The sequence below is a fragment of the Gopherus flavomarginatus genome, chromosome 6, assembly GCF_025201925.1.
Source record: "Gopherus flavomarginatus isolate rGopFla2 chromosome 6, rGopFla2.mat.asm, whole genome shotgun sequence".
NCBI classification, from domain to species: Eukaryota; Metazoa; Chordata; order Testudines; family Testudinidae; genus Gopherus; species Gopherus flavomarginatus.
In genome coordinates, this window is record NC_066622.1 from 98653312 (window position 1) to 98666066 (window position 12755).

Here is a 12755-nt window from a genome sequence, read left to right on the forward strand (position 1 = left end):
GATTTAAGAAGCTCACTCACTAGCACTCGCGTCCCCTTTGTTATCAGTTCCCCCGTCACTGTGAGCTCTGACAGGTTCATGTTCATCTGCAGCCTGTAGAGCTCTGGGTGCCCACACCTCCATCTGCTGAAGTTGAGGGCAAAGGCCAGGGGGTACTATCAGGGAGGAAGAGAGACAGACAGACAGACATGCTTTGTTCAGGAACAGATAAATGCAAGCACTGTACTACACATACATCTTACAGGAATAGCAGCCTTACAGTTAATCCTTACAGGCAGTTCAGAAGAGGGCTGAAAGCTCACCGTGCAGGGGGGAGGTTTTAAATCCCATTTCAGAGCTTCGCACAACCTGACCCTGATATTCGCCTTCCTATTCCAGTCCAGAGCCTCAGACTCAGAGTGATACCATACTGTACAATGGTTTTGTGAGGTGGATAAATGGGAGACAAGGAAAAGGTTTTCAAACCAATTTCACTTGAAAATTAGCCAAGATTTGATTCCATGCTCCACAGGTGAAAAGCTAATACAGCAGTTCACTGAGTCACCACCTGGTGCCTGGGGTTCCTTCCTCTGGGAGATGAAAGGGGACGGTTTTCTCAGGGAACGTCATGTGCCATATACACAGTACGTAGTGGGAGAGGGGGCTGGGCTACCTTTACCATTACCCCATGCTCCTAACTGGATTTTACTCCTAGTAATCCATTAGAATTATACCCCCAAAATAAAACCAAGAGCATCTGAAGACACCATGAGGGGATCAAAATCAATTTCAGGAAAGTTCCAGCATCTAGCCCCTCAGCATACATGTTTGTTTCCACCCACAGTGGAGCTACTGAAATGAAGTAGTGGGATGAGGAAGTGTAGGAGCAGGTTTCCCAAGGAGAGTGGGGAGAACACTCACCTGCTCATGAAGGTAGTAGTTGAAAGCAATCAAGTAGAAATAGCGCTCAAGGCTCTGCAAAGTCCTTTGAAGGAAATACTCTTTGGTGCTGCTCCCCTAGAATAAACCATAACAATGGCACTTGTGACAGACTACAGGAGATAGAGCCCATTCAATATGAACTGCAGACTTTAAACGTGACCCAAACGCTAAGACCAATGCAGAGTTTGAGTCTATGAAATGTGTCTCCCTGTAAGCTGTTTGCCTTCAAGGATGGGGGATCACTTTACACTTGTTGCTGTTTGTCTAGAAGAGAAAACTCAGTAACATGCAAACACTAGCCTATCTCAGAGACCCTATTTGAGAATGATTAAGACTTATGGTGAAGCATGCAACGTTGGATGGGACACTTGAATAGCATATTGCTTCATGTTCCTGCATAGCTTGGGCTCTGGACAAAGCAGGAGTCCTTCCAACTGGATTCAAACTGGTTTGCTATCCTCCGTTTGGTCTGGAGCAATGCAATATCCAAATGTTAATATGTGACTTAAAACTTTTCAAACCAGCTATAAAAAAGAGGGGTTGTGGCGAGCTCCAGTCCTGACACCTTCCTGGGCAAATGGCTTGCAGCTAACAAGTGCAGACACTGACATCTTCTTGTGGGCATGGGTTGATGAAAAGTGAGTGAGAGACACAGGGGTAACAATGTCATACACTATAATGCAAGCAAGGAGGCTGTCCACTGGTGTTTGCTATCGTATTTGGTGAGTTTATTTCCAATTTGTTTTTATTTAATGCTTCTCTCTTCTGTCTGATAATTTGCCAATAAAATCTGCTTTCTTTGAAGGTGACTAGAATTGCATATGTAGACTTAAGTGAGGACAAACACTGTTGTGGTGCCTTAAAGACAAAGAGTCTGAACTGTGCTATCATCAAAGGTTAAAATCAAGTGTTGGAGGGAAACAGCATGAGCACCCCATGTTAGCCAAACAACTTGAAGGTCATGTTATAGCACTGTTAAGATAAGATGCCTTCTTAGAGCACCTGAAGGTCAAGTTTTTTCACACAGACACCCCAGGATCACCCAGAAGGTCACAAATATTTGATCACTAAGCAGTTAGACTGCAAATACAGATCCAAGATGTTATGGAAAATGTTCTAACATTTAGCTGTGTATTTATAAAGAGGTTTCCCTGTAACACTAGGGGAGGGAAGGAAGATTTGGCAAGTGTAACTTGGAAATCTCTGACATTATGTAATTGATTCATGAATATTTACATATTATCCACGAGATAAATCCGGCCCTCTGTCATTTATCAAGAGACTGAGAAGCATGCTTATGCTGGAAACTCAAAACAAAGTCTGTAATGGTGGGAATATGCCAGGTTTTCATTGATGTTAGTATCAATATTAGTGTTATTTTTCCCCAGGTATTTGTTTTGTTTAATTTTCTTTACCACATTTTTAGCTCTGAGGTGAATCTCCTAACACACACACCACAGAAAGTTTTTGTTTTCTCTTAATTTTTTTTATATTACACACACACACACACACACACACACACACACACACACACACACACACACACACACACACACACACACACACTAACTAACTAACTAACTACCTGGACCCAGCCTCAGGTGACCAGTTTAGCAAAACTGGATTTCTCAGGGGATTGATAGCAAAGTGTACAGAGGTCACTGGTAGGTCATCAGGGCAAAGCCAGACCAGGTTTGTAATGTCAGAACCTTGTTGCCATGTAAAGGATGTTTTAATCCATTTCTTTGTTCACAGGTGTCCAGATCACAAAAGCCAACGCTTGATTTGACACAAGTTGACACCCATTCTAACAGTCTGAGCAGGGATGTAAGGAGTGAACACCCCCCTCTCCATCCATAGGCATGACCCTTTCTGGTCAGGAGTTGAGGCACATTGGCAGCGAGGTTTATGGAAGTATGTTCTGCTGCTGTCTGTGCCATACTTATTTTCTGTGGACAGAGGATTTCAGACTTCATTTCTGTAGAGTTAGCACCTTTCAGGAACTCAAACTTTTTGGGGGTGAGAGAAAGATTTCCTCTGTGTGCCAAAAAGCCCCAAGAAAATGATCAGGCATATAAAAATTCATTCAGTAAGACCCCAGTTCAGCAAAGCCCTTAAGCATATGCTGAAACACCACTGACTGTAATGGAGATGTATTGTTTTTCACAAGATGAAGATCTGGTTCTACACCTATGTATGCAAATATCTCCTACCATCCATCTCTCTCTCTCTCTCTCTCTGGTTTCTTTCCTTCCCTCCCTCCCCTTCTGCCCCCAAATGCAGTTCATGTCCAATAAGCATATTTTCCTTGAGACTTTCCATTGTTTAAAAGTGTTATTGCTACATTTGAACTTCAAATAAACACTCCTCTTGTTTAATTTACAGCAATCCCTGAAGGTTTATTTCCCATTGTCAGTAACAATATATACCAGCCATCTCTTTCCACAGCAAATCACTGCAGTGGGGGCTTGGTATGGGTCTCATGTAGCTTCCCCTTTTAAAAAACAAAACTGTATCCCCCACATGGGGTAAAAAACCCATCCTCATGCCCATGCCAAAGACCAAACTAGGAAGAGAAGTTCTCCTTCAAATACCACAATCCCAAGTAATAGTGAACGGGAGCACTTCAGATTCCAGCTTTCAGTTTCTGAGTTCCAAAGCCTACCTGTCAGCAGGATGTGTCTACATTTTCTCTTTAAAACAGCAGAAGAAGAAAGCACTTAATATATAGCTACAGCCAAACTTTCATAAAGTGATATCTACACTGTGCCTGAAACTTAAAAGAACGCTCCTGCAACTGTGTATGCAAATAGGTTCTTTTGCATATAAATGCCTATCTGTGCAGATCCAATGGGACATATTTTGTGCAGGCAGTTCAGGTCCATATTTCTGAACACTTAGCCCTAATTGATCACCGTCGAATCAGCCTGGCTGAGAGACCTCATCAGCAAAGCTGAACCCTTGAGGCACCAATTCCCAATGCTTGTCTCTTGCTGCCTGGCCAGTAGAGGCTGGGAGAGCTTCAGAGGCAGCACATTCAGCCCTTTGGTATGGAGACATACCACATGGCTCAATACTGACTCTGGAAGGTCACAAAGGAGTGATACTGACAGACTCCAAAGGGGGTCCTATCCAGTCACCCTTTGCTGGAAGGATGGTTGCAAGGACATGAAGCCTTAAGGCTGGGGAATATAAAGTGCATGAAAAAGTGGAGCAACCCTCAGGACTCAGAGGAAGATTTCTAACTCTCTGCCCTGCAGCTTAAACATGAATGAAAGATGATCCTCACCTTGTTGCTCTCTCATATTCAGCACTGTGAGGCATCTTCACTGGTAGGCCAAGAACACATGCCATGCATTACCAGAGAATGCCCACTGAGATATAGGCTACTCATGTGCTGTACAACTCCTCTTTGGGCAGTGAAATAATCCAAACGCTCCTAAAAACAATGGCAGGGGAGTGGGGAGGAGGAAACCAGGATTTCATGAATTCCTGACAAGACTTACAAAAGTGCCATCAAACACTTTTATTGCTGAATCATAGAAATAAGGGGCTGGAAGAGACCTCAAGAGGTCAGCTAGTCCATCCCCCCATGCCGAGACAGGATCCTTACGTTTGCCTAACCTGTTCTTAAAAACCTCCAACGATGGGGATTCCTCAGCCTCCCTTGGAAGCCAATCCAGAGCTTAACTGTAGTTAGAAATTTTTTCCTGAAATCTAACCTCAATCTTCCCTGCTGCAGATTAAGGCCATTACTTCTTGTCCTACCTCTAGTGGACAGGACGAACAATTGATCACTCTTCTCTTTATGATAGCCCTTAACATATTTCAAGACTTATCAGGTTCCCCCTTCAGTTTTCTTTTCTCAAGACTAAACATGCCCAGTTTTTTTAACGTTCTCTCACAGATCAAGTTCTCTAGACCATTTATCATTTTTGTTGCTCTTTGTCCATTTTTTTTTAGTGTACTGCCCAAAATGGGACACAATAGTTCAGCTGAGGCCTCACCACTGCCAAGCAGAGTGTGACAATTACCTGCCATGTTTTATATATGACGCTTGTTAATACTCCTTAGAATAACGTTAGCCTTTTTTGTAACTGCGTCACATTGTTGACTTATATTCATGATCCACTATCCTCCTGGTTCCTTTTCAGCAGTATGACTACCTAGCCAGTTATTTCCTATTTTGTAGTTGTGCATTTGATTTTAACTTCCGAAGTGTAGTACTTTGCACTTGTCTTTATTGAATTTCATCTTGTTGATTTTAGACCAATTCCTCAATTTACCGAGGTTATTTTGAATTTGAATACTGTCCTCCAAAGTGCTTGAAGACCCTCTCAGCTTGGTGTCATCCACAAACTATATAAGCATACCCTACCATTATCCAAGTCATTAATGAAAATATTGAAAAGTACCAGACCCAGAACAGACCCCTGCAGGACCTCACTAGACATCCTCCCAGTTTAACAGTAAATCATTGAGAACTACTCTTTAAGTATGTTTTTTCAACCAGTTGCACATCCACCTTATAGTACTTTCATCTAGACCACATTTCCCTAGTTTGCTTATAAGAATGCCTCACTAAAAATCAAGATATATCAAGTCTACTGCTTCCCACATCCAATAGGACAGTAACACTGTCAGAGAAGGAAATTATGTTGGTGTGCATGATTTTTTTCTGCACAAATCCATGCTGACTATTGCTTAATCACCCTATTATCCTTGAGGTGCTTACAAACTGATTGTTTAATCATTTGTTCTGGTATCTTTTGAGGTATCAAAGTTAGTCTGACTGGTCTATAATTCCCTAGGGCCTCTTTGTTCCAGATCCCTAAATGGTACCCTCAAGGATTGAACTCACAACCCTGGGTTTAGCAGGCCAATGCTCAAACCACTGAGCTAACCCTCCTGCCAAGTTTGCTTGTCCACTGGATCAAGAATGGGATGATTGGCAGACAGCAGTTTCAGTGATAATTGAACCCCAACTAGACACAGTCAGATTCCATTTTACCGATCATTTGGCCTGGCAGTTTGAGAGGTTACTTGCCCGGTCAGGTTCTAGCTCATGCTCCTTGGTGGGAAGAATGAAAACAAACAGCCTATTCTATCCACCCCACCTAGGAAGATGATCCTACAAATAGAGGTAGCAGCCAAGGTCTTCAGGGGACAGCCTTATAAAATGATAGTCTTCTATAAAGCCTCCCCAAGAAGGATAGAACATGTAGTTTGCTGAAGAGAGGAAGTCTTAAGTGGTGGTATATGTGATGGTGAGTCTCCTCATATGTTGGTGTAAACCAGCAATAACACCTCTGAAGTCAATGGAGTAACACTGGTTTTACACTAAGGTGCTATATGGCTCTGATTGTGCACTCACATGGTATTTGCCTCCAGCAAGTACTAACATTGCCCATTTCTTGTCAATTGATCGGAATATTTCAGCAAGAGGAAAAATAGGATGCTTTTTCTTTTAATTTGCATTATCTAGGGTTCACTCAGAATTGCATTGGAGTGGGAGGAGATGGTAAGATATCAGTCCCAATCAAAAGGTAGCAGAAACAGCTTATTCCGAATACTGTAAATTATAAAGCACACCCATAAATTCAGTACAACAACAAATTAATGAAATAATATTATAGTTCTGACTTCATCCAAGATTGGAAGGGAAGCAGAAAAAAAGCTTTATCCCATTCTTCGTCTTCAGAGGTGCAGCAGCAGGAGTTCAAGCAGAGTGGCAGCTTAATCCTGAACACTGTTATTGTTACGACATTATTGATTCATTATGCTCTATCCAACCAACAACAGGAGCTCTCATCCCTGGCTTTAGGTACTCCTGACAACTTTCAAACACACAACTGTAAAAGGAACCACTCCTGCAGTCACCCATCAGCTAAGGATAACCCAGCAACAATAAAGAAATCACAACTATTTCCTCAGGGCATAAGCAAGTCAGTGTTATTAACTGGAAATAAAGTAAAGAGCATGTCATTTACATTACAAAGTCATGAAATCCTCCTCCCTCAGACGCACCTCACTTTTTGACAGGAATAAAAATCACACCTGTGTATTTTGACACAATACCTCACCTCAGACAACTACATCAACACCTCATCAGCAGGAATGAGAATTTTCCTTCCCAAAGTGTTCTCTTGGAAGAAAGGAACATTCCTTCTCTTTTCAGCATAAACCTTTGGCAAAGAAACGGTCTTCTGACTTTAGCACAATCTAATAGCATCTATCATCCGTGTTTATAGTGTCTCGTTTACACCTGAATTCCACAGTACATCCTGTTTATATCTTCAAGCACAGGAGACTTCAAAAGGAAAAATGACAGTATTTCCATCTTTCCATCCTTCTTCAATTCTTCACTCACCCTGTAACTTGCTTCTAATAAATGACAAGTTCACTATCAGGGGATGTACATTAAAGACTCCAAGGCCACAGGTAAAATGAGTATGGTTGTCTCAAATGCCCATACTACAAAGAGAGCCACACCATTTGGCACAAGTGGCAGCCTCTGCTCAAGAGAATTCCAGGATTGGAAAAAGACAAGCACTACCAGAACTACGTGGGAGAAGTTAACACAAGCACTGTATTCTCATCCACATTTTTTGAAGGAACCGTAGTATTTTGTTTGTAAACTAGAATAAGACAGAAATCCGATGTAAGAGCTGCTCCACCACCACTGCCACTCCTGCCTCCAAATCATGCTGAAGGACAGAACTCTCACTATGACACTGCCAAGAACTCCTATAAAACAGTCTGTCTGAATTACTAGAAATCGACAACACTTCGTTCACATACACCACTTTTCATCCAAGGATTTCCAAGTGCTCTATGAGAGAGGTCAGTTTTGTTATACACGTTACAGATGGGGAAATGAGGCACAGGGAAGGTAAGTGACTTGCCTAAGATCACTCAGCAAGGCAGTGGCAGAGCAAGGAACTGAATCCAGGTTTCCTGAGTCCCAGTCTAGTGCCTTTATCCCCTAAGCCACCCTGTGTGTGGATTTAAAAGCATGGCTCTCCTCTAAAAAGTAACTTAGTAATAAAAATCATGCGCTTCCATGTTTATTAGCTATCAGTAATTTCTAGATGATAGGTATTCAGTTTACATGGAAAAATAGGTGCTCAATTTACAAGCAAAAGTAGATGTTTACAAAAGACAAATTTGTCAGTCCTTCTCACTCCTAGACAGGGCCGGCTTTAGGCCGATTCGCCCGATTCCCAGGAATCGGGCCCCACGCCTAAGAGGGCCCCGCGCCTTAGACATTTTCTTTTTTAAACTTACCCCGGGTCCCTGGCTGCGATCTGCTCAGGGGTCTTCCGTGGTCCCACTCCCTTGAGCAAAGTGCAGGTGGGAGCATGGCAAGCCCCGCTTTCCCGGCCGGAGCCCCGGCCGGAGCGCGGCAAGCCCCGCTTTCCCGGCCGGAGCCCCGGCCGGAGCGCGGCAAGCCCCAAGGCCCCGCTCTCCCGGCCGGAGCGCCAGCCAGAGCGCGGCAAGCCCCGAGGCCCCGCTCTCCCGGCTGGAGCTCCAGCCAGAGCGCGGCAAGCCCTGAGGCCCCGCTCTCCCGGCTGGAGCTCCAGCCAGAGTGCGGCAAGCCCCGAGGCACCGCTCTCCTGGCTGGAGCTCCAGCCAGAGCGCGGCAAGCCCCGAGGCCCTGGTCTCCCGGCTGGAGCTCCGGGCCTTTAAATAGCCTCCAGAGTCCTGAGGTAGTGAGGGGCTCTGAGGGCTATTTAAAGGGTCAGGGCTCCGGCTGCCTGCCTCTGCCACCCCGGTCCTTTAAATAGCCGCCAGAGCCCCGCTATCCCCATGCATTCCCCAGGGCTCCCGCAGCTATTTAAAAGGTCCAGGGCAGGGCAGAAGCTGGGGAGCCCGGGGCCCTTTAAATAGCCCCCAAAGCCCTGGGATAGCAGGGAGCTTGGGGGCTATTTAAAGGGCTGGGGCTCCAGCTGCCTCTGCTGCACCCTCTGCCTTGCCCACACCAGCCCCGCTCCCCCTGCCTGCAGCCAGCTCTGCACCCCGTGCCCACAGCCAGTCCCTGTAAAACCCCCTGCCGTGTCTCCAGTCAACCCCTGCCACACACCCGTGGCCCTGTCCAAAGCCAGCCAGCCCCACACACACTGCTGCCCGCACCAGCCCTGCACACCCTGCCCTGTCTCCAGCCAACCCCTGCTGCACCCCCCTGCCTGAAGCCAGCCAGTCTCTGCCTCTGTCTCCAGCCCTGCCAACCCCTGCTGCACCCCCTCATGGCCCTGCCTGAAGCCAGCCCACCCCACACACCCCCTATCTCCAACCAACTCCGCACCCCTTGCCCTGCCTCCAGCCAGCCCCATATCCACTGCTGCCCTGCAGTTTCAGGACAGTAACCCTGCACACCTGCTTCAATGAGGTGGGCATGGAGCAGCTGGGACCCACACATGTGAAACAGCAGTCATTAATAACCAAACAGCAGCATATATGATGCAATGTACATAATTTATAATTTTATTATTTATACAGTTATGGAAAGTAAATAATATATGAAAGAAATGAAAGGCTTTTTTTTCCATTTTATTTTTTTAAGTCATCCCTGCCAGGGCCCCGCCGAAAATGTTCAAATTGGGTCCCGCACTTCCTAAAGCCGGCCTTGCTCCTAGAGGCACAGCTGTCAGCATGAACATGAGTGTGATACAGATATCACCCAGAGAGGTCAATATCCACTGGACGAGCTGACACCCTTCTTAAATTAGAGGGCAGGAAATTCTTCTTCTGCAAATAACCAAGCTACTGTTTAAAATGCTAAACGAAGCGAGGAGAGCTGTCAATCTGGTGACTTTCATCAGCACAAAATTCACTCCAATTTTTTAAAAAATAAGTACATCACCTGCACTATCCTATTTGTATTTCACCCCAAAAAAGTGCCTATTCTCTTAGTACTAGATTTTTTGTTTTTTGTTAACAGAATATGAATTATTCTCTTCAATAGGCACCATGTTTCTGTAGTTTGGCTCCCTCCATTACCTGAATCTGGTAATCTTCTCCAATCCCTTCCAATTTCTTCTTATACTCATAGATGGCTTCCTTCATGTCATGCATTTCAGAGCAGCAGGAAATGGCACTGTCCACCTTGGAGAGATCAAAAGGGAATTCAGTAATTGAAGGTAAGAGATGAGATTTCACCCTCTCCCAGCTGTTCCTACTTAAGTCAACAAGATTCTTTTTATTGGCCACAGTTGTATCAGAACCCACAATTCCTTGCTCTAATCCATGGTCACTACTTCTGACCTTATGAGAAAGAAACTGTGACTAAGGCCAGGGCTACACTACAGACTTTTGCCAGCATTGCTATGTCAGTCAGTGCTGCAAGGAGGTGTGATCTGTGACAGACAAGCATGCAGGCAAAATCCACTCATGCAGATGCAGCTATACCGCAAAGCTGCGCTTTTGCTAGTATAGCTTGTTTCACCCAAGAAGGGGTTGGGGGGAGCATGCAGGAATAAGCTATGACAGTAAAACTGCAGTTTTACTGGCATAAGCTGCATTTACACTAGGTGTGTTTTGCTGGCATACGATCCCCATATTCTTATACTGGTACAGCGCTCCTCGTGTAGACATAGCCTAAGGCCTGGCCCACCCTTGAAAGTTTTACTGGCTATGTCAATTAGGGGTGTGATTTTTGCCAGCACTGTCAGAGCATGGTACAGTTAGAGCAGCACAACTCCGTTAGTATTGTCACACCACCTCATTGGTGGTGGTGGTGGTGGTGGTGAGGTGCCTTATACCAGTATAGCTTATTGCTGTTCCCAAAACTGAACAAGTAATGTCAGTATAAACACTTTTATACTGATACTATGGGGGTTGTACTGCTCTAACTGTACCGGTACAGTTAAAGCAACAAATCTTTGACATGCCAACAAACCTTAACTCCCACCTCTGGGTCCACAACAAACCATGTTGCGATACATGGATGTCTACTGAAATATTAGGTGGTTCCTCAAGGAGAAATGTTTATAGGCTCTGATGAAAGCTGTGCCCTGACTTCCACACAGAAGAAATAAAGCATTGGCATAAAGGCTATGAGGGGGCTGAGGAACTAGGGAATGCCAGCAGACTCCTCCCCACATAGCACCTATAACACGGCACTGCCCCACATTGTCTGAAGAGGAACGCATGATACTAGTTGTCTATAGCTAAAGAGCACAAGGAAAGGATGAAATAGTGACATAAGCATCTCAAACTCCAGGAGATCCATATTGTGCTGGGACTGGCAACTAAAGTCATCAGTGACCCCTTTGTCTTTGCCATAAGTGTCCCACCATGGGATTGTTTTACACTCAGTACTATACCAGAGCCCCTGGCCACTCAATAGAGGTAAATTTTAAATCCTAACTGTTGCTGACATCTTTTTATGAAGCTGAACACATAGGAAACATGCAGGGGGAAATCCAAGATTTTGTGTTGCAGGACGCATCCCTTTCACACAAGGGATGCATACCTGCCTGAGGGCCACCAGCATGAGATATACCTACATATGTAACCATAGCCACAGACACACACTTACCTCCTCAACGATTTGTTGGCCTTTTGGTACCATGTCAATAAAGTTCTGAATAACCTGAAATCGGTCCCTTGACAAAGTATTAGCAGGATGTGGAAGGCTGTAAATAAGGAAGGAAAGAAACAGAATAAGTTTGAAGTTACAGTAACATTCATCTCTTCTGTCCCTCCCTTTGCTTTTCTTTTACATTTATGCCAGTTTAAAATCTTAGAGGAAACTATCCTGTTTCACATAATTCATCCAATCATCCTAGTATCCAGTAGGCAAGATAGTGGACAGAAGCTGAGCTTACAAGTGTCTTCCATTTTGAAAGATTCTAAATAGTTTGCTCTATGTTAAAAATAGGGAAATGCTGAGAGAGAGAGAGAGTTCTGATTCCAGAACAACTGCATTTTGTATTTCAAACGTCTTTGGATTAAAGGGATATGATCCATCCATTTGATTGTACTATTTTTATATTATGTATATTTAGAATCCCTTTCCCATGAGCAAGGGGTCCATAGTGTTCATTTTTGTTTTCCTCCAGGACGTGTGCTGTTGGCAGGTAATCATCCTAGGCTATTTTGAAGACAGCTGTCAGAGTCTACACAGATAGCATAGCCTCAGAGTCTGAAAGCCTTCCTCAGAAAGACAGGAGAAACTGCTCCTGGGGAAGCTACAGATAAGGGTATGGTGATGTTCAACCCTAAAGCGGCTTTCTCAGGAGTGGCCAAGAGAGGGGAGTGTATTGTAAATGGCCCGGGAGCTCCTATTCACTGTTATGCATAAGCTGTTAGAACACAAGAGTAAATGAGGCATTGGACAGAAGGTGATGTTGTTGGGAATAGCCCTCCACACCCCACAAGAGTGCTACTGCTGGGCATGCTCTCTACCCTCCCAAATATGTTAATGAAGGGGGCCCCACACCCAAAATGACACTTAATGGGAATATAATGAAATCATCAATACCTTTACTCACATTCCAGTCTCTAATACAGAGCCCAGAGCACCAACTCTCCTCGTGCACTCTCTGTGGATAGAGTGAATGAGACAGACTGTGCCTGGCTTCTGGAGCAGGTCATGTCGGGAGAGAGACCAGGAATGGAATAGCTGTGGTGCAGTGGCTGAACTGAGCTTGTAGTCATCCTGTCTCTTTTCGGAGAGATCACACTATAGCCAGGTCTACACTATGGAATTACTTCAGTATAACTACACCGCTCAGGGATGTGAAAAATCCCCACACACCCAAGCAACGCAGTTATACCAACCTAAGCACCGACGCAGACAGCACGATGTCAGTGGGAGGGTTCTCCCGTGG

The 12755-nt window shown here is 44.7% G+C and overlaps 1 protein-coding gene across 4 annotated transcripts in view; it reads right to left on the reverse strand.

Moving 5' to 3' along the window:
• PALD1 (phosphatase domain containing paladin 1) overlaps positions 1 to 12755 on the reverse strand; it is a 187507-nt gene that overhangs the window by 88928 nt on the left and 85824 nt on the right. For all 4 annotated transcript variants that reach the window (XM_050959371.1, XM_050959373.1, XM_050959374.1 and 1 more), the window contains exons 9-12: positions 11462 to 11558; positions 9922 to 10026; positions 901 to 996; positions 21 to 155 (exon numbers count right to left, since the gene is read on the reverse strand). In XM_050959371.1, the coding sequence (XP_050815328.1) occupies positions 21 to 155; positions 901 to 996; positions 9922 to 10026; positions 11462 to 11558 (433 nt within the window). The remainder of the gene's footprint in view (positions 1 to 20; positions 156 to 900; positions 997 to 9921; positions 10027 to 11461; positions 11559 to 12755) is intronic.